We start from the raw sequence: 26,419 nt of genomic DNA on the forward strand, positions 1-26,419 counted from the left end.
GAATGTACCCGGTGTAGAGCGCATGTGCACCATGTAAGACATATCGGAGAAATTAAAGATCGTTTATGTCAAGCAGGGTCGATGGGCTTGGTATCTGCTAAGTGTGCGGGGGAAGGGATTCTTCGAGCATGGCCCTTTAGCCTCTTTACCCGCTCGGCACATGTTCGGTACTCCTCACGGTAAAGTCGTGGACATGCGAGATGTACCTGAACATCATCGTGAATATACCCGGGGTTTACTATACTTATTACCTGACCGCCAATTCAACCAGAAAGTCGACGTTGTACGCCACACCGCCGTCGACGACATATCTGCCGGATTTGTTGATCTGGATGTCGAACCGACGAATAATCTTTCAAGTTAGCAAGAAACATCGCGAGATCTATTTCAGGAAAAACTTACCTCCGGCAACAGCTTGTACATCTCCAACTTTGCGACATCTTTACCCAGACACATCCTCGGTCCAACCCCGAACGTGAACTGAGCTGCTTCCAGCTCGAAGTTTCTCTTCTCACCTTGCATCCATCTCTCAGGCTTGAAGTCTTCAGCATCCTTCCCGTAGAAGCCCTTGTCTCGCTGCACGACGTACGCTTGGCAAGTGACATCCATTCCGCCAGGCACATAGTGTCCATCAACGACTTTGCCACCCTTTGGTGTCACCCTAGGGAACAGATTGGGGGCCGGTGGGAAAAGGCGAAGTCCCTCCTTGATGCATGCAATGAAGAACGGCAGATGCTGGAGGGTTTCATCATAACGGATTGGAGTTGATAGAAGGCCTGCTGAATCTGCTGCATCGAGCTCTGCGCGAACACGTGCGAGAGTAGACGGGTCTGACAATATGAGTCGGAGAATGCAACCCATTGCTGTGCCAGTTGTGTCTGCTCCAGCTTGGTAAAGAAGCGTGACATGGGCACGCTTTTGCGTCGGGGTCAGTGGTGAGCCATCTGAAAAACGGGCGTCGAGACAGCTGGATGCAATAAGTACGAAGACAATGCCTAAAGGAACATTGAATATGCTTACTGCTGTAGGAAGTCTGGCCTTCCATCATATGGCTTCTCTTTGTTTTGCTGCTCTCGCACGGTGACCTGGCGGTCTGCCTCGCCCATCAACCAGCCCATCCCGTAGTCATTAGAGGTAGTCGGTAACAGCCAGACCCCTAGAATAGGCAGTCGCAGGATTCGCTCCCGCAAGAATCGAAACCTTCCCGAGAAGCCGAAGAATGTCAAACCTTTGCGCCAATTGGTCAACAAGTATTTCTCATCGCGCTGGTTCTCAACACTGCCGAAGGGCTGCGTGAACGAGATTATGCTGAGGATATCGGCTGCAAATTCGGCGACCTTATCAGAAAGACAGATGGTGCGCTCGGCCTCAGCATGTTCTCTCAGCTTCTCAACGAGCAGGGAAACGTGGCTATCGAAGCGAGGCTCCCATGCGTTCTTCAGCGGGCCGATGGACCATGGTGCGTTCGATAGAGCCTTGCGCAAGACACGGTGCTTTTCACCATCTATCGTGGAAACCAGATGCGGAGGTCCCAAGGCTCCACTGTCGTACATGCCAGCCCTAGTGTTGCACTGTGGGTCCCGATAGATGTCTTTGAGGGCGGACGGCTTGGGAAAGAGCAACATCGTGGGGGATATGCGTATTGGGCGGTCCGCTGCGTCAATGTCAGAAGCTGCAGTCGCACATGAAGATGAGAGGGTCGCCTACTTCCGTACTTCTCTACCAGGTACATAAAGAACTGAGGCTCTCTGTGCAACACAGAGATTATGGCACCCACGACGGAGAACGAAGTCGCATACCACGGTCCCGGGAACTTTGAAAGAGGATGCAGCTTCTGCATGTAGAATATGCGACCCAAAATTGCTGTAAAGAGAATCACAAACGTAGCAAGACCGGCGTTCACAGCCTTTGCGGCGAGGGCTGCTGTATCAAAGATCGCCATTGTGCGCACGGCTTGCCAGTAGACCTCGTAGTGAATAGGACCTCAGGATTAAGATTGAGAGATGGAGATAGAACAAGGCACCAACAGTATTTATGTTGCCCAGGTGCTTAACAAAGCGCTTCCACGCCCAGCGTAGATTGGCTCCATATCGGCTGCCTTTCGTGAGGGGTACCCAGCGGAGCTCACACCATGCTCGCATGCGATATACAAGCGCATGGGACGCATGCGTCTGGTATGTGTTCATGGCTGCAGTTGCGATGGTGGGGAAGCCTGTCGTGCTGGCGCCGTGGTGGATGCCTACGCTCGGCGCGTGTGAACGTATACAGCGCATTCGCCGAACGAGGACAATCACCCACATGGACAGCTGCGAAGTAATCAAAAAGCTGCTTACGGAACGCACTTAGTTGCTTAGCTACAAGCATTACAAGAAGGTGAAAGAAAGTCGAGGCGAATGCGCGTTGATCTCCAGGGCTATGTGGAGGGGTGGCCGTGGCAATATGCACGCGGCATGCGAGAATCCTAACGGGAGGAATCACGCGTCTGGGAGGACCAGGGCGAGCCTCAGTAATCATCGGATCTGGCATGTCTCGTAGGCACTTTGCATGAAAAATTGATAGGCGTACATGCATGATGCAGCGAAAAGGATAGAGTTGTAGAATCGAGAAAGTTGCCGTGCACGATGGGAAGTCCCTCAACACTATTACGTCATTCAACCTTCCCAACCAGGTAGGTCTTGCCAGCGCCGTCAAATCCAGCAATCTTGAGGGAACAGGATCGGGCCCGGGGAGGCATCAAGAGACTGAGTGCTGGCCAGCCACTTCCTGCAGGACCTTCTCGCTACAGGGAACGCTCGCGATACAACATTCCTTATCGCCCAAAATCAGTTGGGAGATCATCACAGATTTGGTTGGATGTCTGGGTGAAATTGATGTCAAGCGCATGTTGGAGGGGAAATCATGTTGGGTGGAAATCAATGTTGACTCAATTTGTGGCGCCGTAATCCACAGTCTCTCTAAACCTGCCGTATGGGGTAAGTGGGCTGTCTCAGCCAATCAGAGCTGATCGCATGCCCTCCGTCCTTCTTGTTCGCACTCCGCCCCCTGCTTCGCTGCCGACATGTGCTGACTGACGGCAACCCTGTGCCTGAACGGCAGATATGCGCAATCTTCCAAAAGGTTCCTACCTGTCGTAATCTTGTGTTAAACACACGCGGCGACATGACGATCCGCCCTGCGAGCTACACGTGCTTCAAGGTATCGTGTGAATATTTCCCGTCATGTTTCCATGGTAGGGTGATGTGACGATGCGACGACACGCAGGGACAGGACGTCTGGGCCGCGATTGCATCGACTATCCTGTAATGATGCTTGGTACTGAACCAGAAGGAGAACCTCACTCTACCGCCCTCCATCAGGGTCCGGCTCTCTGGGGCGGGGTTCCGAGAGAAGCAGGTTATAACCTTAGAACACTTCCCCATCCATGGATTGAGAATTGAATCGCCGTCCGTCATGTCTGACGTTAACCCACTCGATGTTTTGGCCATCAAGAATGTCGTATCGCGATATTGCCAGGCGTTAGATTTGAAGGACTTTGATCTGCTGGGGAAGGTTTTCATATCCGATGTCGAAGCCAGCTACCCTTTCAATGAAGCTATGAAGAGCCTTGATGAGGTGAAGGATGCGATCAAGAACCGGTAGGGTCATCACTTGCATGTTGACAAGCAAGAATACAAAGCCTAACAGTACACAGCCTTGGACCAGTCCGCACACATCACAACCTCACGACGCAAACCATCACATTCAGATCCGATGCGCAGACGGCACGAGCTGTAACTTACTTTCAGGGTGTACACGTAAGTCGCCAGAATTCAGTCCTTACTCTCACCTTGCAGAAGCAACCGGTATGCCTTGAAAGCCCGTCAAAGCATTCGAGTCGCGCCATGACTTAGCTTGCCGTACATGATCATTTCGTACCCGGATTATCAGGACTAGATGCTGAGTCTTGCAGTTCGGCCAAGGCCCTCACGAGGGCAAGATGCTATGCGCGTATGGCAAGTACGTGGACGACATGGTAATGCTGGAAGCGAAGAACGGCGACTGTGATGGTGTGCGCGGTGCGAGCGGGGTCTGGAGGATCAAGGACAGAACAGTCACCTTCACCCAGCGGATCGGAGATGAAAAGATCATGGAGGAGCATTGAGGGTTGCGATGTGGGGTGAAACTTGGTCGTTGCCGCCATTATCTAGCGCACCAATGCTGTTTATACCTTCCTCACCACTTGCAGTACAGCCAAGAGTTTTGACCACGTGTATGCGGCTGCCCAACTTGCGAGGCCCTGGCTTCCACGGTCGGCTTCCTCTCGCGTCAACACTGTCGTCCGAGGTTTCACCTCACTACTGTTGTCCTGCATAGTTATCTCATCACAATCATCGCAGTGTCACTATCGCTCACGCTCACCAAGATATTCTTACAACAACAACGACACCGCCAAACACGATGGCGACACCAATGTTTAGCAACAACCTTCCTACCCCGCTAACAACAGCACGGAAGACTGATGAAGCATTCCTCTAGACGAGGTGCAAGATATATATCCACGCGTAATACTGCTGCTACATTTACAAGCGCATAACTGACGTGCATAGGACACTGAGATGCGAATCGAACAGCTTCAAGAGACTACGTACAGAGTGGTTTTACTCACCCTACCGTAGCGACGAGATCGAGGCATACGATTTGTCCTTGAAGAAGAAAGTCAATGAGAAAGACACATGCTGCATCGTTTACATCCGGCACTTTTCTGTTACCGGCTTAGACTTTGCGTACTGCATACACGGAAGCGCAAACCTCGCGAAGTTTCATTCTGATGTACATGGCGCGACAGCGGTATGTTGGACCAGCTATTACTTACGACCAACACCCAGCTGAACGTATGACTTATAGTACAACGGGCCCATTCTTGCTTCGTTCATATCGCTCCTCGGGCAAGAACTCACTGTAGAAGACGAAGAATCCCAACGAATATGCTGGTCCACTTTCAAAAAGGTACCGAAGCAATGCGGGAAGTTTGAAGAAACTCCCACAAGGGCTGAGAAGATTCGCTGGCGCTACATGTTTGAAACAGCGCGATTGGCGTTCAGCAAGATGCGGTTCGATAACGAAGACTTCCAAAAACTCGAGAAGCTGGTGGGAGATGCCAGCAGGCTGAGGGACGACACGCCTGAGGAAATCTTGGGCGTAAATGCCATCAGCGCGGGTCGGCACCACCAAGTACAAAGAGCCGCTATTGATCAAACCGTCAAATTGCTCCAGAAAAAGTACACCGACGATGAGGTTTACGACTTTCTGAAGAACGAACTGTATGGCCGGCGCCGGCGACAAGGACACAACTCACTCACTGCTAAGCAGCGAGACCTTATGGCCCGATTTTATAAAGTTCTCGATGATCTTGCTATTCTGAACGAAAGTGATGATAGCGATGACACAGCCGAAGACAAAGAGCATGTCGCAGAAGCATTAGTCCCAGCGACTGCAGAGAGGGACAATCTGGTCAGGAAGATAAAAGACGAACTTGCGCAGCCTATCGATGTATCTGACACGGTTGCATCCCCCAAGTCGTCGCGAAGGCTTGTTCAGAGTACGCCTTCAAGCGACGAGAAGCTGCCCACACAAGACACGACTGCAGCTCCGCGTACGACCGACGAAGGAACAACAAGAAGTCAGATTAGTTTTAAGGCGATACAAGAATTTCGCGAGCGCGTGGACATCGACTTTGAAGATGCCCAGAATTGGCTGGAACAGTTCAATTACAACGTGATCGACGCCGTGAACATGTACTACGAAGAGGAGGATGACGCAAATCGACCCGCATCGCCCGATCCACAGCTGGAGGCTGGCTCGAAGATGAGTCTTGAGTCTGGCATTCCTCCTCCCGGTGAAGCTACGATGAGTCCTACCCCGACTGGTAACTCGACGAGCAATAATAGGCGAACTTTCAAGCCTATCAATGATCCTGTCTTTACGCCCATGGGAATATTGGAGCGACAGACAGACAAGCGTGCGAATCACAAAATGCTGCAGAGCATGATGCAAGCAGATCAAAGCCGGGACAAGCAAAGGGGGACGGGAAAGGTCAGCGGCAGTCTGAAGACCACGCCAACACTTCCGGAAGTAACCACATCGAAGACGCTCTTAGGTCGCTCCCACGATGGTCGAGTCGTCCACTTAGACCCCCATGGTAATGTTCTTACACCAGTAGCAGAAGAACAGCCGGTACCCGAGAGTCAATGGCAAGCGTACCGAGCTATGAGAATCAGACTACAAATACAGTACTACGGTACTGAACACTGGTTCAACAACCCCGACCCCATCCGTGGCGTTCCTGAAAGAGAAAGACCTGAATACGTACGACCAGGAGATCTGGAATGCCACGATGCCACGACCTCGACTGAAGCGTCCGATGATGCCCAGAAGGCGTTCGCATCGATCCAGACTGCAAATGCCGATTTAGTCGCCAAACTGACCGAAGAAGAGCGCGAAGCCCAGCAAGAGAGGGACCTAGCTTACGCACTATCACTGAATGCTCAACTCAATGGCGAAGTAGGAGGAACAGTTGCCGATGCAGCAGACGCGGGGTATGCGGAAGGAGAGTGGGACGGTATCAAAGCTGCGATTGAACTGTCCAAGCAGACAGCAAAACCTCCTGTACCGGAGTCAATTGACAACTACCCACCCACCCTCGGCAATGATAGTCCAACAAACAGTAACCACGACTCTGGGCTCGGCGATGATGAACACGACCCCCCACAACCCAAGCCGCACAAGAAGCGAAAATCCATGGAATTGGACCAAGAAGGGAACAAGAAGGGGAAGATGAACCCACCATCGTTTGTCAGCATGCGAGATGTCGAGAAAGGAGAAAGTGACGTCGACAAGGCTACTCAAGGAACGAAGCATGATCTCTTCATCTCGAAAGAAGAAGATGCCTGGGATGGAAACGATAGCGATGCAGAGCTCGAAGACGTCGACTTCGACTGTGGCGACGACGAGGATGTGGGTACAGATGCTGATGCAGAGGGCGATACAGATCACGAACATTTTTCAGAGGAGACCATGAATGTTGATGAGGAAGAGGGCGATACAGATCACGTATACCCTTGGGACGAGACCATGAAGGTTGATGAGAAAGATGATGAAGAGAGCGATACAGATTACGAATACTCTTCGGACGAGACCATGAAGGTTGGTGAGGAAGATGGTGATATAAGTGGGGGTTTGTATCGATGGTGAGTTGACATTTCATCGCCTGATGGCGTAGGCACGGATGATGCGCACTGGAATACAGAGCAACATCGGCGAAGATGCGCATTCCGCGATGGATAGCTAGACATGTCTCATGTCGGAAGCGTGTGACAATTCAACGTATTCTCACCTTCACACATACTTTCTGAGATGTCATGCCACGCACGTATATCAGTGGTCAGAGAAACTTTTCATAAAGTACTGATGGAATTCAATACTGGGACTGACACGACCACCCATTAAGTGCCCAAAGAATGCAAGGGTATTTGGCCGCACACGGGTCCGTGGCGGCAATGTAAGAAGATCTAAAGACCCCAGGTATGTCTTCCAAGCGGTGATGCATGGAAACATCTAACTACGTATTCGTTACTCATGTCTCTTGTACGCCTATACGTTGTAAGTAGCACCGTCGTGCGGTGCAGCGCAGCCGTTGGGCTGTCTGGGCTACTCATTGTCCAAGAACTCTACCATCACGCTTGCACCCTTGAGTCCAGCGACTTCAATTGTGTCGTCGACGTGGTCGAGGAGGTTCTTGCCCATGAACGCCAGATCGAACTCAGCTCCTTGCTTGCCTTCCCAGGGTACGTCGGACTTGATCCACTCGTAGACGCGGCGCACAGGATCTGAGAGGTTGAAGCGGCGCACGATTGGGCGTCCTGACGGCCCACGGAATTGGATGCGGGTCGTGACTTTGGGGTCGGTGACGGTCGGCTCGGTGTGGGGAGCATGTGCAGAGATAGCGGCGAAGACGGGATTTGAAGGAGCTGCCTCGGGCTCGGCTTCGGGTTCCGGGGCGGCTTCTTCGGCCCTGCCCTTGCCCTTGATGTTGTCCGTAGATTTGGTAAGAGCATCTGGGTCATCATCCTTTGGTCCCTTGCCGTTGTCCATGCTGTTTTGTAGTGCCATCTCTAGCATCTCCTCCTCAGTCATGCGGCCTACGTCCTTTTTCTTAGACTCAGACTTCCGCTTGGCTACGGGGTTCTTCGCGTTGACGTTGAGGCTGTAGCGATCAAGGAACTCGTGGAGCTGAGCATGGAACTCGACTGGCTCGGGTATCGGTGGGCCGGACCAGACCTTGACTTGCTCACCCGTTCGGGGATCGACGATGGCGATGTGAGGGTAGGCGTCGGAGCTGTCGCGGGCGTGGAAGTAGTAGTTCATGTACTGCTGTCCACGCTGGTCGTCCTTTGCATATTGCATAAAGATGAAGTTCTCTCGTACCGTCGCTTTGATGTCTTCGTTCTTCCAGATGTCCCTGTTAAGGCGCTGGCAATCAAAGATTGCAGGATCTTGGATGTTGACGAGTAGCCACTTCTCCTCATCCTTGCCCATGTCTCGCGCCTTTTCCCAGGATCCCTGGTACATAATCTCGAATGGTGGGCGGAATAGCTCTGCGAGCATGTTCATCTTGGAGGACTGCTCGGAAGCACCGCCCGTCGCGGTCGCAAGCTCGCGTCGCCGAGTGCTCGAATCGGTCGCGTTGTCCCAGACATTGGTGTGGGTGGTGTGCTGGTTGAAGATACCTGCGCGGCCTTGATCCGATGGGTCAGCAAAGTCCGGGAATTGTATATATGAGGTGTGCGGCATACCTGTCCGCCGACGAGCCAGCTGCTCCTGGACCATGGCATCGAGATCCTCCTCGTCCTCAGCAGGCCCCCAGTTCGAGCCCGGCGCAACGAGTGTTTCCATCCTCCTCTCTATGGGCGCGCGGACCTCATCAGAGCCAGCTCCTCCAGGCGCACCACCGCCGTACATCTCTTCTTGTAACCTCCGGGCCATGGCTTCGTCGTCTTCCACGCCTGGCTGTGCTCGTGCGGGTGGCGTCGTGCCTTGCGGCGCAGGGTCGAAGTCCATGTCATCGTCTGAGTCGACATTGATAGGGTTCTGTGCAGAGGAAGCGGCGGCCGAGGGCTGCGAGGGAGCAGAAGGGGCATCGGCGAGCCCGGGGGAGTCGAAGAAGAGTTGGATGGCCTGCTCCAAGTTGCCATCGGTGAGACGCAGGTACTGGGCGGCCTTGTCTGGGTCGCACGAAGTGATGCCGCAGAAGTTGAGGACGTTCTCGTCGTCCATCTTGGGCGGCTGTGTGGGGTTCGACTTTGGGTGCTTGAGCGTGGTCCTGAGCTGGGGCAGGGAAAGACGACTCTTTAACCTGTGGGGCAGGTTGCAGAAGCCTTTGTGAGGGCGGCGTGCTATTCCGAAGGCGCTGTTTGGCTCGCGTAGCAAGTTTGCGTGGTCGGGCGTGTGTCGAGAATTGTGTGTGGCGGTCGCGACTGCAATCGAGAGAGAACCGTGGTGGGGCAGTTAAGTACCCATCAACGTCCGACAAGGGCTATCGAGGTGCGTGCACAGGGTAGGGCGATGCTTTGTGAGGCGGTGAGGGGGCTACACAGTGCGAGCTATGGGCGTCGAGTGCCAGTGTGATTGCAGGTGCGGTCGACGGCTTGTGACAGGCGCGGCTCCGGCGTGCTGGCGGGTACACGGCGGGGTGGTGGTCGAAGGCAATGGGACGGGCTAGGAGGGCGGCGAATTGCTAGCCGGGCGGTGTTGTAGGAGTGGCAGAGAGGCAGCAGGCGTCGACGTGGGCAGAAGCACGTCGAAGACGCGATGCGATTGTTGCAGGCAGGTGCGACTGCGTCATCCCGGTACCCGTGCGCCCACCCCTGTCGCTGTGAATGTCCGACACCACATGTGGCAACCACGGACGGAGAGGCCCAGTACACTACGACACTGCATCGCTTGGTCATCCAGTCCTTCCACGGCCCATGAGCCACGCCATCCGCCTCTGCCTGCTGCGCCTGCCATAAGATCGCGTTTGTTGACCAACACCCTCATTACCATAGTCCCATCACATCACATCGCGCCATGGCGTCAGAACAAACCCCCGAAGCCAAAGAGCTTGCTCTGGTGGGCAAAGTCGAGATGCGCATTGCGCTTGCCAGCTCCGAGAAGAAGCTTGAGGACTTACTCAAAGTCTATCTCTCTCCACTACTCCTCAAACTCGGCTCAGATAGCGTTGCTGTGCGGAATAAGGTCATCTCCATCTGCCAACACATCAACACCCGCATAAAGTCACAGTACGCTTTCATCCTCGCCCGACAAAGTGGTGCACTAACATGACGTCGCAGAGACATCAAGCTCCCTGTGAGTGCTCTTCTAAAGCAGTATAAAGAGAATCCCGACATCTCTCTCATACGCCATTTCGACATCCTTTACATTCAGCAAGGCATATCGCGGCTTACAGTCGCCGAACGACTGGAGCTTCTTCCCATCCTGCTGCAAGGCATCGCCAAAGACTTTGAAAAGTCGGAACAGCATGCTTCTCAGCTGCTACATCTCATTCTACGTCTTCTGGTCCATTTCAAACTGCCCCTCCGCGGCAGCAAGGAGGACGATGAGCTGAGGTCAACTTTGGGCCTTTCCGATGACGATGCGGCCTTCCTCTCAAGATGGTTTGGGAAACTACTCATGCTAAGCATCGTGCGAGAGAGTAACCCTCAGGCCCAAGCCACGTTGCGTTGTCCGGGTTTATCTGTCGAAGACTACAAGTTTTTGACGCTACAGGGCAAGCCAGATGCCTGGGATCCCACCTCCGATGCAGGCCTAAATCTGACTGAAACAAAAGCCCTGGTCACGCGCTTCATGGCAAGTGGGCTGTTCAAGGAAGATGAAAAGTTCTTGCCAGCACTATTCGCATCTGCAGATACCAACTCCCGGATATCAGAGGTTGGCGAGGACACTCTGAAACGTGTAATGCTATCCAAGGATCTTGAACAACCAGAAGTTGTGGAAGCTCTGTTCGAACTCTACTTTGGCTCGAGCTCGACGACTGGATCGTTGCCCGTAAAGACACCACTACAAATCAGGATACTCAACGTCTTGTCAAGATCTGTCAGGTGCACTGCATACCCACGGCAAATAGCGAGGCTCGTTGAAGAAGGCCTTCTCTCACCAGAACTGAATGCGACAAACAAGACAGCAGGGAGGGAAGCTTCCAAGTTTCGCTCAGCCATCTTCTCACTAGTCAACTTCGTTGCACGTCGTGGACAGTCCTCCGACCTTTCCCAGGTTGCTGAAAGTTTGGTAGGGAACCTGAGGGCCTTCATCCAAGATCAAGGCTGGCCAACTCCAGATCATGACCAAGATATGGAGCTACGAGGCTATGGCTATGAGACCATCGGACTGTTGGCGAAGGCTGCCCCCGAAAAGATACTCCTAGAACCATCCCTGGACTTGTTAGAGTTCTTGTTTCGATCTCTCCGTGAGGATTCGGCAGGAAAGGACGTAGCTGTCAGTATAGAGGAAGCCTTATCTTCAGTACTCGGCGCATTTTCGAAACCTTTCGATCCTTCTGTCATGCCCAGGTTCCGGCAGATACTACTTAGATACGCGTCTGTAGATCAACATAACACGCCAGCTTCAGATCGGTTTACAAGAAGCACACGTTATGTTGCGACACGATTTGCAAACCGCTGTCTTCCGTATGAGGATGTGCTGGCGCGATGGATCGACATTCTCGCTGTCAGTGGAGGGGCTTCCGAAAGGCATGAGGTCATAGAGGAAGGACGACGTGGTCTCGATCCATACTGGTTCAGAATGTCCAATACACCACCCGGCGAACGCGAACAAAGCACATTGGTCTTTCCGGACTTCGACAAGCTGGTCAACTTTATTATCGTTCAGCAAGGGCAGGACGAAGACGCGATGGATATCGACGAGTCAGAGGATGCTCTTGTACAGATACAACACTTCTACCAGCAATACCCTGGAGCTCTACCGATTGTCATTAGCTTCTGTTCTAGCGTCGCGATGCAGTCTGCGCTACATGACAAAGAGATGGGTGAAGAAATTCCGGAAGATTGGGACAGGAAGCTTGATACCCAGATGACTACGGACATGCGCGCTCGGCAAGCGTTCCGTGCATATGCGGCAGACAAAGCCCACGCTCGATCGCTTGCAGTGATATTACGAGCCAGTTTTGACAGACTCACAAAAGACGATGTTAGTGACATTGGCGACATTGGCACTTCTTTCGTGCGAATGCTATCTTTACTACCGCAGCAGCACTGGGTTCAAGCCAACGTTGTCCGAGACTTCCGCGCTTTGCAGCCCTCTATCATAGCTAACAACACTGGGCGGCGACTCGCCGCCGCCCACGCGTATGGCTTGCTAGCATCGCACGATAGCATTGATCAAGACGCTCTTCAGTCCGCTCAAGTAGTCTTTTTCGACAAGCTCAGCACTTGGAAGTCGGCTGTCGGTGCTGATATCAATCAGATAAGCGGCATCATATTAGCACTTGGCTACTACTACAGCAGAGCGTTCTGGAGAAGTGGAGCAGTATCTGCAACGATAACTGATGATTATCCCATTCAACAACTGTTACAATCAGTAGTAGAGATCATGAAAGACTCTCGGGACGCGACTTTGAAGGGTGCAGCCTTCTCTTGCATCGATCAACTCAGTCTGTTCTACGTTATCACCCCCTCGTTGCTGTCCAAGTACGCAAAGGTCGAAGACATTGCCGAACAAATATATGATTCCGCCAAGACAGGCACGACCAGTGCCATCATGGCTTTAGGCCATCTATCCATGATCACAGAGGAGACTGGAGCCGAAGCTGAGGAAGCTATAGAATACAAGGCCATCGGTGACAAGCTATATGAGCTACATGAGGTCCGTCAGCCGGAAGGACACTTTTCAGTTGGTGAAGCTCTAAGCTGCTTCGCCAGTGGCTGGGACTCGAAGGCTCTGACTTCCGAACTCGACATTCTACATCCCAACCAACCGCAAGACCCATGGAATGCGCCCCTACAGACACCATCTGGACCTAAACGTGAGAAGACGCTTGGGGCAGTTTTGGAAAAGACGTTGAAGGGTTGCGTGCAGACCAAACCCTCATTGAAGAAAGCTTCTGTGATATGGTTACTGTGTCTCCTACAGTACTGTGGTCACAAGCCCGAGATGCAGAGTTACCTTGGCCAATGCCAGGTAGCGTTTAAGAATTGTCTCTCTGATCGCGATGAGGTTGTTCAGGAAGCAGCTTCGCGAGGACTAGGATTGGTGTATGAGAAGGGTGATCGCCAACTCAAAGATGACCTCGTCCGCGATCTAGTAGGCTCTTTCTCGGACAACAAGTCCAAGATGGCTGGTACTGTTACGGACGATACTCAGCTTTTCGAGCCTGGTGCGCTGCCCACTGGAGACGGGTCCATCACGACTTACAAGGATATTCTGAACCTGGCAGCTGAGGTTGGAGATTCAAGTTTGGTATACCGTTTCATGTCAATGGCATCGAATAATTCCATCTGGTCAAGCAGAGCCGCTTTTGGTCGCTTTGGCCTGAGTAACATCTTCTCCGATTCAAGTGTCGACGGATATCTGGCCCAAAATCCCAAGCTTTACCCGAAGCTCTATCGATATCGGTATGTTCGCTGACCTAGTAGACACCTACTGAACATTCTGACGACATGATATTCTAACATGGACTCAGGTTCGATCCAAACACGAATGTGCAACGCTCGATGAACGACATTTGGAACGCGCTCGTCAAGGACTCCTCGGCGACTATCGACAAACATTTTGACGCAATAATGGACGATCTTCTAGTCAGCATACTCACGAAGGAGTGGCGCGTTCGTCAGGCTTCTTGCGCAGCTATCGCGGACCTCGTACAAGGACGAAGCATTGAAAAGGTAAGGAAATCGCAGTACAACACAATAAGCATACTAATAACTTCGAATAGTACGAGAAATATCTTGACGCGATCTGGGGAAAGACGTTCAAGGTTCTCGATGACATCAAGGAAACCGTCCGCGTCGCAGCAGCATCTCTCGCCCGTGTCCTCACTGGCATACTCACTCGTTCCCTCGAAGCCGGTGATGCGTCAAACAAATCCGCAACCATCCAGCTCGAACGTGTCATACCCTTCCTCTTCTCCACCAGTGGCTTGGAGTCTTCGGCTGAAGAGGTCCGTATGTTCTCAGTGCACACCTTGCTTCAGATCGTCAAGAAGAGCAACGCCAAAACACTTAATCCCCACGTTCCGGAGCTCGTGGAACGTCTGCTCGGACTGCTCAGTAGCTTGGAGCCCGAAGCCGTCAACTACGTACATCTCAACGCCAGCAAATACAACCTCACGGAGCAAAAGATAGACGACATGCGACTTGCAAACGTGCGCTCATCACCATTGACCGAATCCGTGGAGCGCTGCCTTGACCTTGCAGACGCAGACACCATGGCAGCGCTTGTGCCCCGCATTGAGGCTGCGATGAAAAACGCAGTTGGTTTACCGTCAAAGGTTGGATGTTCGAGGGTCCTGGTCACTCTGGCTACACGACATCGCTTCTTATTCAACCCGTACGCCGACGGCTTCCTCAAGTTGATTCAGAAGCAGATAAACGACCGCAATGAAACCGTCAGCTCCTCGTATGCGGCTGCAGCTGGCTATCTTGCACGCCTCGCTTCAGATAAACAGATCGTTGCCACCGTCACCTTCGTACACAAGCTGTACTTTGAGTCTGAAGAAAACAGTGACAGGAACCGCCTACTCGCCGCGGATATCATGCGTGCCATCTCATCATACGCTACCGACCGCTTCACATCGTTCGCGTCAGACCTGCTTCCATTCATCTTCCTGGCTAAGCACGACTCGGAAGAGCAAGTACGCAAGAGCTTCACAGAGACATGGGATGATCATGTCGCAGGTTCACGCACCGTCTCTCTTTACCTCAAAGAAATTCTCGCTCTCTCCGAAACCCATCTAGAAAGCAGGCAGTGGGCCATCAAACACACAGCCGCCAAGACCATTGCTGACTGTGTCTTGCAAATCACCAACGCCGTCGGTAGCGAAAAGATCGAGCCCGTTACGGCGAAGGTCATCTGGCCTGTACTAGACAAGGCTCTTAGTGGCAAGAGCTGGGAAGGGAAAGAAGTTGTGCTAGAAGCTTTCGTTCGGTTCGTAGAACGCTCGGAATCGTATTGGCAGGCTGAAGAGAACAAGGATGTGGCCAAGCAGTTGGAGAAGGTTGCGACAAGGGAGAGTAAGAGGCAGGAAGGCAAGAACGAGAAGGTTGTTGCTGGGGTGTTGGAGAAGCTCAGAGGGCACTTGAGCATGTAGGACATGGTCGACGCTCCGTAAATGGGACTTTCGACCGTCTTTAGACTTCACGTTGTATTCATAGCAGAGTAGTAGACTCTGAACTTTGGCTCTTTCGATTCTTGATGTCATGTCATCTTGCATCGAGCTGTATATTTTGGCGATCTTTCCGTCCTAGTCGCTCGAAGTCTGTGAGCTTCAACAGGCATAGCACTTTCTCTTGGACTCCTTCTCAATCGGGATACATTCCTTCACTCCGAGCATCAGACATTGTCTCACAATCATCGGAATCCAACGCGGTATCAGCCCAACATCCCACCACTTACGTACGAGAGACAGAAACCGTGCATCACGACCCATGATCTATAAACCGCCCTCTTCCTTCGCTTCAGTCAGCCGAGGCGCAATTCATCGCCTCCACTCGGCCGCCTGATCTCGACCCGCAGCATCAGGCGTTCATTTTCCGCGAGATGCCAAATTTCCAGCCCTATGTGCCGGGCTCCATCTTGGTACTAGTTCTGCAAGAAACGATCTGCAAGCACGAGGCACAGTCCATAAAATGACGATGGAGCGATCTCCATGCAAGCATAACGATTGAGTTACAACGGCAAATTTGATAGTCCTCCCGCTTGCATGCACAACGAGGAGGCTATGTAATTAATATGCATAACGCCCATCGCCCTGCTATAATTGTTAATCGCAGGTTAACATAACAAGCGTAGAGTTTGTAACACAGGCCTGTTGCAGCGGTCTTCTCCGTTTGGATTGTCCAGGCAGACATGCAAGAAAAGTCTCCGGGCAGGTAGCCATACCCGAAGGTTCCCATCCAAACCCTGGAGAGTTGGTTTCCAAATCCAATACCACACTACGACGCCGTGCCTCATTCACAAAGGGACCAACGGCCTACGAGGCGTGGTAATCACCACATCCATCGCCCCTCAGCCATGGACTTGGGAATCCATTTAAGCGCGTCTGACACATCCAAGGCCTTCGCTCTGGTCTTTTGTGCCGCAACGCCGCTGGGGATGAAGGCACACCGATGACTGACCCTTCTTGCGGCACGACTTCTCATGAGTCAGAGCAAGCGCGCTGGAGCGCGTACGGCGTAGACCGCCTCTCTCTGCTATTTCTGAGCCGCGGCAGTGTGGAAAGGGCAGGTGCCGCTGGGGATGTGGGCTTGTCTTGTTCGAAAGCGAAAGGGAAGATTATGCGCAAGAGACGCGGCTCGGCGCTGTTCCGGCGGTATGTTCAGTGCTGTCGCGTATGGAAGGATTTATTGACACGAGGGGTCATGAAACCAAGTATCTGAAAGAACGGAAATTGGGGAGATGGAAAATAGATGTGAGAGCATGGTTAGCGGCGTGCTGCTCCGCGAGGGATTGCTGCTACCTTTCCGATCATCAACGTTGCTCCCGTGTGGCTGGTGTGTGTGTGCGTTGATCTATTTGCACGCGCAGCACCCACTTACCTCATCAACAAGAAACACCTACTCTCCAATTTACCTCCACCGCCTCAACTCCAACCTCCAAATACCACCCTAGCAAACCTCAATAGCTCCATGCGCAACCTCATCCGCATCCCCATTCCTGCCCACCTTCACATGATCAAACGTGAGCAATCGGCGACCCCAAGCCCACCTAGCGCCACCCGTCTCCACAGCCCTGGTTAAGCGCCCACCCCACCCCTGTGGCATCCCTGCGCACCCCATCTCGTCCTTTTCACTGGCCAACTCGCCATACCGAGCTAGAAGAAGCGGGAAGGTTACGCAGCCTTGGGAAACCTTTGGGCCTGAGCTTTCTTTGCTTGCTTTTTTCCCTCATGACATGACATGACAGCTGCGTTGCATACCTACGCGGCAAACGGGTAGCGTACCGTGCGCCCTTTTCCGCCCTGTCTATTGTAGTTGCGCAGCACCACAAAGATACTGGGGCGAATATTGACATGTCCGTCAGCATACAGGTATGATTGGCGAGGTGGTTTGCATGCTCCTGCCGAGGCAAAAAAAAAAGAAGAAAAGAAGAATATTGAAAGGTGAAAGGTCGTGGCCTGTTACATCGAGGGTGGCTAACGTCCAGTGGAGGTTGATTGGGCAGACTAAGCGCATATAGATTGCCATGCGTTATCTGGGGAAATATTGGCTTCTTACGGCGGGTATGCGTGTCCGCGTCACAAGGCGGTCTGCCAAAACAGCAAATGGCAGACCGACCACCAGATGAGGCTCGTTCGATTGATTCCCTCTCTCTCACCGGCCGGCGTGACCGAGCGGTGTGTGGTTCTATGTGTAGGGATCTTGTGTAGTATACCTTTGCATACCCCATCGTGGTTAGTTCCGCCGCGAAAATCAATCGCGATCAACATGTGGTATTGTGCACAAGAGAACATAGTTTGAATAGTAGGTTATCATGTTTCATTTCTCTCGCTCTCTTTCTCTCTCTGGGCTAGTACTGATACTGCAGCGACTTGGGAAACCTGGAACTGCAAGTGGAGAAGCCACTCATCTGACCTCGCTAGCTTCGCCCAAGGTGAATCGAGTACGGCGGCAAGAGCTATTGTTTTCGTGTCTTTTACCGCCCACCCTATCACCACAAGGGCGCGTTCCAGATGTCCACACACCTGCAGTACCAGTAAAACCTGCATGCAACGCACCCACATGGCAAGTGGGAAACCTTGCGTGCGTGCGCGCGCGCGTGCTTCGTCCTTTGGTCGCCTCTCTCGAGTAGATTGAAGAGGTAATCTCCGTACTCGCTTAGCCAATCAAACAGCGCCGGCGCATTCCCGCCCGCTGTATATTGGTATCCGCTAGTAAAATGTGGTAAAATGTAATGGTGAAGCCCCAACGCCGAAGACATGTTTTCCGCCGTGACAGGGTCGTGAGAGGGAAGTGACGTGGCCATAACGTCGCTCCCTATTGATGTGGGGTAGTAAACATAGGAAAAGTGGGAGAGGTGTTCATGGTGTGATGGGTTGGTATGTCGCGGTCGTGATTGATGTTTGATGATGATGGTTGAAGATAATGGTTGCAATTCGGATCGCCTGGACCCGAGATATTAGTTGAAGTGGCCGGGTTGGATGGTTGTAAGTCGTGTATAATGTAAAATAGTAGACGTTTGACGAATGGGAATTCAAAGCGTTGCGGTATGCACCAGGGCAGAGCTTGGAAGAGTATCGTGGTGTAGCACTAGACGGGTGCCCATGCTGAAGCCGGTTCTGAAGCGGTAGTTTGCGCAACGATGGCGCATCTCTACTCGACCTTCCTCCTCTTGCCGCGGGGTGCGGGGTCAATTTGCGGAAACTGTGGAGCTTTCGCGTCGACTGGTGTGCGACTATATGTCACTGTCCGTGTAACGACTTCGCGCACGCTAACGCGCCTTGACCGGCCAGTCTTCTTATCCGCATCCCAGGTTTTGGGCGAGGAGACGGCAGAAAATGGTGATTGGATGGACTTTGCGCTTGCTGGTGACCGTACTGCAGCGGGCGAATAGGGTGATTGGGGGATGTAAAGGCGGGGTGTCCGCGCTGAATGGGGCCGCGTGAAGGGTGATGGTGGTGGGATAGTAACGGTCTGGAGCTTGGTTGGTGGTGCAGACATTGGTGGCTCGTCCTTGGTGGTGTCGCATCTGCTGCAGCTGCTGGATCTTGAAGTTGCTGGCGAGTCCTTGTCCTTGTCTACTGGGGCTGATGTCGATGTGAAGGACGCACTGGAGGCCGATGATGTTACTGAGGTGGGGCGACTGTCACCGAAGACGAACTTGGAGCTGGTACCAGTGGACATTGGGCTTGAGAGAACAGGTGACAAGTTCTTGAGGAACTCCAGGTAGGCTGTCGGTGGCGTGATGGGTGTCTTGAGATCGGAATCCTCCCGCTTGATGTTGGCAAAGATGGGAGTGGTTGCTGAGGTTATCATGGGCGACCTGAGTTCCGAGGGGTAGGTGGCAGACATGGGCGTCTTGAGCGTAGACAGCGTCGGCTTGGAGTCGGTGGCAGCCATGGTGTTGAATATACCGTGGTGGTGAACGAATGACTTGGATCCTGGTCGGTATTACTGCAAGCTGTGCTATGCCTTCTTCCACAGCAAAGTGGAGGGGTGAGAGAGCGAGGCAGGCAGACAGGTACCGTTTGGCGCCTGGGGACGAGAGTGTTTATTGTATGTACTATGACACTAGCTTGGCGCGGATGCGCTGTTGTTGTTGGCCGCTGTATGGGTCGTGTCCGGTTATTTTGGGCGCGAAGCGTCCCAGCGTTCTCTAAGCGCCGAGGACTAGGATATGCAGCCCCGTGCACTGGCGAACACCTCCACAGGGATTCGATTCGCTGCCCAACGCTGAAACAAGATGTGTGATTTGTTCAGCCCCTGCAGGTCTCGAGACTCTGACCGGCCTGAAAGCGCGCCTGATTCGCCGCGTAGCTTTCGGGTGTGTGATGTGCGGTGTCGATGTGCGGGAGGCAAGCTCGTAATCTGAAGCTGAACGTGGCGACCTGGTAGTTTGCCCGGTAAGAGATTCTGAGACGAGCTGATGAGACGTTGGCGTCAGATCAAGGCAAAGTAGCAAGCAAAGGAATGTGCCTCATGAACGATGTTGCTGGAAATAGATTGAAGCTGTGTGCAAGCTGTGCGTCTCATCTCGTGGGAGCATTAGACGATTTTATGTCTTGCTTGCAGCCGCTGTCTATGTCTATGTTGCTTCGGAGGGCGCGCGCGCTTCCGTCTCATGCCATCTGCCACCTTTCTTACGTACCAGACACCTGACTCTGGTTCGCCGTTGAAACATCACTACCAGCGCTTACACATGGGCCTTCCCGTGAATTGCGTATGCCTATCACGTTGCCTACATTAACGTCTCGACTGCTTCATGGCCGTGTGCTCGGCGACCCGCCCGTCTAATCTCTGTTACACTGTACATAGCTACCTGGCCAATGACCGTCTCCTGCTGTATACCATCTGAAGCCACGCGCGAACGCTGCGGCCGTCTGGCCTCGAAGAATACTCAGCTATGCCGCGTACCAACAAGGGTAGTAAGTTGGTCCTTGGGTGGCCTGGGTGGCTCAACCTACGAGGGCCTGCAGCTGGCTGTTCTGGTGTATCTCATCCTCTCTAATAGGGCTTACTGCATCGCCGACCGTGATGGCGGGGTTCTGCCTCAGAGGAGATGGCACATTGTCCCAGGGTACATGACAAGTATGCTCTCCAAAGTATACGCGACCATCAAAACGTCGTGTTTTGGAGAGCGTTACAAAGGGTTCCTGGTTTCTTTCGGCGGTTTGCTGGTCAATGCAGACCATTTGGCATCTGCGACACGCTCCTAGCATCTCAAAGTACTGATGGCCAATCTGGAGGTAGCGCCAGTCGTCTTCCGCATACGGGTCTTCCAGCCCAGGCGGGTACGCTGGGTTCTCCGCAACCACGATGTTGGCTCTGAACACCTCTGCTTGCGCCGCTTTACCGCCCTCTGCCTTGATCAATTCATTAAGGCGGTTGAGGCTCGATCGTGATATAGTAAGGATGGGACTCTCATTTGCTAGTAAGATTGGCTTCGAAACGCACGCGCCGGGCGTAATGGGAACCGTTTCTGGGAAAGCGCCGGGTACTCGCATAGCGCCCGCCTTCTGGTACTTTTGCAGATGCGCTTTGGAGTGTCTTGAGGTGGCGCTCCCGTTGCTAGCAGCAGGGAAGCGTGCAAGGTGACAGGCCACCCCAAGAGCCCGCGTAAAGAATGCCGATACGTCGCTCGACCTATAGGTCTTCGCTTCGATAGAATCTCCGCAGACCTTGGCTCTTGCGTCTTTGTATACACCTCCGTCGGTGAACATTCGTGGATCCGCGGAGAGAGGCACAGTGATCTCATGCATATCTGTTGTATTCTGCAGAGCGCCTACTAAGCTCACCCGTAGAAGTCCTTTCTCGAGGTCGATACTGGGACGTATGAGAGCCATCTTTGGGTAGCGCTTTTGACTCAGTGCGGCTCCGGTGCCCTGATGAACCAAACACCACTCGCGATCCCACGCAAGACCCTCTGGGCGCACCTCCCATGCACTACCGGGCGGTACGCTGAACCCCGCACAACTCTTGATAGGGTAGACAGATAGGCTCTCCACGTGCAAGCGACTTTGAGTTGGTGGCTCTACAGCAGCAGACATCATTGGAGACGTGTCCACCGGCTGGCGTTCCTGAACGAAGAATTCGCGCACGAAGCCAACAAACTTGTCCACATCCGATAGGGTACTCATCGCTCCAAAGCTGACGCGTATCATGCCGGTCGGCTTCGCACGCAGAATATCATTATCGTTACCGCACCGCTGCCCGGCAGAAAAATTCTCTCGCATCTCCCAGGGTGCCAATCCTAGCGATGAGGCAACACCACCGGGATTGCAGAGTCCGCCGGTCCTGAGTTGGATGTTCTTGATTGCAGCCAACTTCTCCACCTCTGCATTGCTCACCCAGCCTCCGCATTGGTTGCGAAGATTGAACGCAACAACTGGGCCCTGGGTAAGCGAATCTCCGTACTTGGAGGCTGGGTCTTTGTACACGTGGCAGACGTCTTCGCCATTCCCGTGCCGTAACGACGAAAGTCTCTCGTACAGCTGCCGGGCGAGATAGGTGGTGTGGCTCGAAATCCTGTCCAATGAGGTGTAGAGCTCCTTGTGGACGGCCATGGCGCTATCAAGCGCCATGATACTATGTATCGGAAGAGTGCCGTCTTCCAATCTTTCGTGTAATGCTTCCGCCTTCCTGGCGTGCCATTGCTCTTTCAAGCACACGACCATTTCGACTGTGCCGCCACCGAAGTAGCGTCGCTTGTCGAAAACCGACGCTGATGCTTGCCTGACTATCAGGGCGCCCAGGTCGGGAAAGCCAAATATCTTGTACAGGCTCAATACCGTAAAGTCGGGGGCCTCGTCAGGATTCCCAAGGTCAAGAGGCGACGTTGAGACAAGTGCCGCAGCATCCAACAGGGTGTAGAGACGCTTTCTTTTGCCCGTACGCATGCGGTGTGACCAGTCCAACGGCAGGCGACGCCCGTTCATGTTGGACTGCGCTGGATATGCAAACAGCTGTGGCGACCCAACTCCAGTGTCTTGGGCGTCAATCCAGTCATTGACCTCGCCATCCGAAGCGAAACATCGATGCTCCTTCGCTGCCTCGCGTACCCCTATCAGGCTCGTGTGCGCGTCCCTGTGATAGCCGTACCAGAATCCTTCGTCGTGATCCCGGAATGCATCCATGACCAGCTTGATCCCAGCAGTGGCGTTGGCGACAAAGACGACGTCAAACTCTTGGGGGTCGGCGTTGAACATTTGTAAGAGGCGCAGCCGCACATCTTCGATGCGTCGCGTCGTCAGTTGGGAGGCATTGCAGGCGGAATGGGGGTTGCCGTAGAGGTTCGCGATCATGTCGGCCGAGAAGCGCTCGATCAGCGATTTGGAGTAGAGCGTGGTGCCTGCATGGTCCAGGTACGTCGTGTCTGATAAGTAAGCATAGGCCCACGAGGATACTCTACTGACTTACCCTGCAGCATGGGGTACTCCTTAACGCGCAGCTCTTCGATGGCATTGTTGTAGCTTGCATGTGCTGCCTCGCCCATGGTGCTTTGTGTGTTGCGTGGCATCGGACACGCGTGACTCGTCAGCCGTATCCGCCTGGAGCGAAGAGAGAAGCAGGAGAGTTTGCGAAGAAACCCATCTGGTCGCAAGCAGGCGTTGTGTTTGCGAAAGTGGGGGACACGCGATGGCGAACGGTCGGGTCGTGACCTTGGACCCTGCAAGACTGGAGATACGCGGCCGGCCCCGATCGCTCGGAGAACGCCATCACATGAGCCATCGACTTTCACATCCACGTCTCATCGCAAAGCTTAGTCATCTCTTTCAGGTCTATCTTCTTTTTCTTTTGTCTCTACTCACAGCTCTGCTGCAGCCCCCGATCGTTAGCACGGGAAGCCATACGACTTGCGCGCCCTCAGGAATGCGACACACAGGATAATCGGACGCCAGGCAATGCATCGGCTATGAGTTCGTATGCTATCATCTTCATGCCAGCACCACGATTATTGTGTGCCAGATCCAAGTCTGATCATCTTCTGCTATCTCCTCGGCAGATCTCGCATCACGAGGTCACGCTCTTCAGCATTTGAGCAGAATGCATGTGCGACTTGGAGCAGCGGTCTATCTGGCTCCCTCACGCTATCAACATGATGCACACCGCGACCTCGCCTTGAACCCCCGTGGCTCACTGTGGGCGCGCATCGACGAGCGCGTCCTAACAAACCATAAAATGAAGAATTACCAACGATCCTACTGGAGCAGTTGTGCAGATCATGGCGTCCTCTAAATCAAGGAAGCTCAGATGGTGGTCATTGTAGGCTGCTTGTGACAATACCTAGGTACACGCCTCGCCGCAGCAAGAGCTCTCCAACCACCTTGGCGCAAGGCATACTTGCTTGACCCAAACTTTCCGGTCTGTACAAGGGACATCTTCACCGTCTAGAGACTGCGGCTGAAGGTTTATACGACTTACTGCACTATTTTCAATATTGTGTAGCGACCAAGGTCGTAGCTGATTGGCCAATCCCGTTTCGGCCCCCAGGTACACTTCACGTGTTTCCTCGCATTTCTCGCATCGTCCATGGGCCGCCAATGGGACTGTTGTGGCGTTGTACACTTCATTCTCGTGGCGTGCCGTAATAAGGCCTATTGGCGAAGTTCCTGGAACAACGACATGTCGCCAAGCATGATATTGCACAACCGCAGCAGTGGAGATGAAGAGCTGAAATCTGCGATCACGGAAGGCTGCCAGGCAGGCTGTCAGGCAGGATATGTTTACTGCTCTTTTGGCGGCATGGTGGTATAAAGTCTGGGGTTGCTGAAGGCTGAGAGGGCTATTCTGTTGTTTCACCAGCGGACCTCAACAGCCATCTCACTCATCATCATCATCATTTCTTGTTTGCATAAAGAGTCGGTTTCTTATTAGCAATTATGCTCATTCATTCGCTAGTGCTGTTGAGCGCTTTCTCGTACTCCGTATTCGCTGGCAAAGCGGGACCTCTCAAGGAAGCGCCTGGCGTTTCTCCTCGTCAGCTTCAAGAGTGCAACTCACCTGGATGGATTCCAGTATGCCCTGGTGAATACCCTTTCCAATTGAGCCATGCCCCAGACTAATACTATCAGGCGATCTCCCATGTATCCCACCTACTGGTACATGCTGCACAGGCGACTACTATCATCTACCCGGCGAGACCTGCCCTGATGGATACTCTGAAGTCCCTCGCATTGACCAAAGTGATCCACCTTCTGCTTCCATTACACCAGCACCATCCGCAACCTCAATCCCAGATCCTGTTGTTGTCGACTACTCGTGGTACACCTACTCGTTGACATACTACTATACCTATTACTACTACTATTACTTCGAGGCTACCTACGAGATCACATCCACGGAAACGACGTACTACACTACCTTCTCGCTGACAGCGTCGGATGTGGGGGCTGCCAACTCTGCAGCCGAATCTATCAGTGCCTCGATTAGCGTTGCTCTAGAGACACAGTCAGAGACGCCTACGGTTGAGGCAACACCACTACCGAGTTCGACTTTGGCCCCTGCATCGACATCTAGGGTTGCCTCGTCGTCAACAAGGGCGGTCACATCTTCAGACGATGCGACATCCTCGAGGGTTGCTACATCAACTACCATTAGTGCATCGCCTAGTACCTCCACTCCAGCACAATTTTCCGGCGCTGCTGCCAGCCTTCGCGTTGGAAGTGCCTCAGGCTTTGGAGAAATGTTCTTATTTGCGATCGGGGCTCTTGGACTGGCTCCCGGCATGCTGATGCTTCTTCTTTGAGCGTGGTACCACGAGGGAGCTGTGGCGTGGAATAATGAGTCTTTGTTATGCGGAAGTTCAGAACACAGCGATTGTCGTTTTGGGATGCGTCATTCTGCCTCGTTGCTTGATGCGATCTTTCTGGCGCGTGTAATGTGGGGAGAGGTCTTCAAGTCAAGTCTGAAGCTTAGACGAGTGGTCAATTGATTGATAGTGAACGTTCCCATGATCCTACAAGTCAAAGTCGTTATACTGTGTAGTGTGTCACATGTCATTTTTCTACCGTGTACCATTCAAATGCCTTGTAGTCATCCAACGCCTGCTGGGTGGGAGGGTGTCGGTAGGCAACTGCTCAAATTCTATCGTTGTCTCCGTTGTTCTCGTGATACCATCGTCCTTCAGATCTGAATCCTCGCTCCTTCTATTCATTCCTCTTCCGCATGAGGTTTTCCGTTCTATCGCAGGCCTACGCCTCTCCATCGAGAGAAGCGAAATTTGGCCGCTAGACTCAATCAGATTGCGATCACTTCTGCCATTAATGGTGGATCCAGTGCTGACTGTACGTCGATAGCCGCTACCATACGCTTCCGGCTGACTAAAGTCTAGGGATGTGTTGCGGAGAAGTGGCCGTAAGGCTGGAACCGAGGCGGAGATGATAGCGACGTTTACTTCGATCTGTGATAGAAGAAGGATCTGAGTTACGGTCAGCATCTCGACGAGCAGGGCCACATTGGAAGCTACTCACAAATATCGAATCGTACGATATATCTCTGGTGACATTGTACAGCCATAGTGCATAAACCCTTACTATTGACGCAACGACGGCGATGCCTCCAACCCCGAAGACACCAAAGAGCGCAAATCGCCGCTTCGAATCCAGCTGTAGCTTCCAAAAGGGTTTAAAGGGTAGTAGAAAGATCGTGATATCGGTAAAGATATTGATGCCTCCTAGTGCCAAGTAGGTAGCTCGCAAATTGTTGCATCCCTTTGGAAACGTAGGTGACCATGCTTGTGATGGCTTAGGTCTACACTCGAAAGCCTGTAGGAGTTAGTGTCATTTCTAGTTGAAGCAGAGGGACGAAGACCTCACACTGACGAAGAGAACCACGATTGTATAGATCGTGACAAATGCAGCTACAGACCACACTTTGTACCGGAACTGTAACCGCTCAAAGATACGATGGTACAGCGCCAATATACTAGCCTTGACAAAGAACAGTGCCACAGGATACACTAATTGGTAGAAATAGAAATGCTTGAGTGTGGGAAC

At 52.9% G+C, this 26,419-nt stretch overlaps 6 protein-coding genes across 6 annotated transcripts; 3 read left to right on the forward strand and 3 right to left on the reverse strand.

Moving 5' to 3' along the window:
* Nucleotides 1-247: 247 nt before the first annotated feature.
* J4E83_007372 (uncharacterized protein) lies at nt 248-1,942 on the reverse strand (the record flags this gene model as incomplete). Its single annotated transcript, XM_049334276.1, has 4 exons — nt 248-352; nt 403-967; nt 1,021-1,654; nt 1,708-1,942. 4 exons carry the CDS (start codon nt 1,940-1,942, stop codon nt 248-250), a joined length of 1,539 nt encoding a protein of 512 aa, XP_049186618.1.
* A 1,508-nt stretch (nt 1,943-3,450) lies between these two features.
* Nucleotides 3,451-4,141, forward strand: J4E83_007373 (uncharacterized protein; the record flags this gene model as incomplete). The annotated part of the gene is made up of 3 exons (XM_049334277.1): nt 3,451-3,635; nt 3,692-3,794; nt 3,950-4,141. The coding sequence occupies 3 exons, from the start codon at nt 3,451-3,453 to the stop codon at nt 4,139-4,141; spliced, it is 480 nt and encodes a 159-aa protein (XP_049186619.1).
* Nucleotides 4,142-4,829: 688 nt separating this feature from the next.
* Nucleotides 4,830-7,230, forward strand: J4E83_007374 (uncharacterized protein; the record flags this gene model as incomplete). The annotated part of the gene is given in 2 exon segments (XM_049334278.1): nt 4,830-4,871; nt 4,885-7,230. 2 exon segments carry the CDS (start codon nt 4,830-4,832, stop codon nt 7,228-7,230), a joined length of 2,388 nt encoding a protein of 795 aa, XP_049186620.1.
* Nucleotides 7,231-7,686: 456 nt separating this feature from the next.
* J4E83_007375 (uncharacterized protein) lies at nt 7,687-9,312 on the reverse strand (the record flags this gene model as incomplete). The annotated part of the gene is made up of 2 exons (XM_049334279.1): nt 7,687-8,774; nt 8,832-9,312. The coding sequence occupies 2 exons, from the start codon at nt 9,310-9,312 to the stop codon at nt 7,687-7,689; spliced, it is 1,569 nt and encodes a 522-aa protein (XP_049186621.1).
* A 792-nt stretch (nt 9,313-10,104) lies between these two features.
* J4E83_007376 (uncharacterized protein) lies at nt 10,105-15,358 on the forward strand (the record flags this gene model as incomplete). Its single annotated transcript, XM_049334280.1, has 4 exons — nt 10,105-10,316; nt 10,368-13,664; nt 13,733-13,934; nt 13,985-15,358. 4 exons carry the CDS (start codon nt 10,105-10,107, stop codon nt 15,356-15,358), a joined length of 5,085 nt encoding a protein of 1,694 aa, XP_049186622.1.
* A 3,220-nt stretch (nt 15,359-18,578) lies between these two features.
* J4E83_007377 (uncharacterized protein) lies at nt 18,579-19,325 on the reverse strand (the record flags this gene model as incomplete). The annotated part of the gene is made up of 1 exon (XM_049334281.1): nt 18,579-19,325. The coding sequence occupies one exon, from the start codon at nt 19,323-19,325 to the stop codon at nt 18,579-18,581; it is 747 nt and encodes a 248-aa protein (XP_049186623.1).
* Between the last annotated feature and the right edge of the window lie 7,094 nt (nt 19,326-26,419).

Source organism: Alternaria metachromatica, assembly GCF_023757995.1.
Source record: "Alternaria metachromatica strain BMP 0045 chromosome Unknown scaffold_18, whole genome shotgun sequence".
In the NCBI taxonomy this organism is placed as follows: domain Eukaryota; kingdom Fungi; phylum Ascomycota; class Dothideomycetes; order Pleosporales; family Pleosporaceae; genus Alternaria; species Alternaria metachromatica.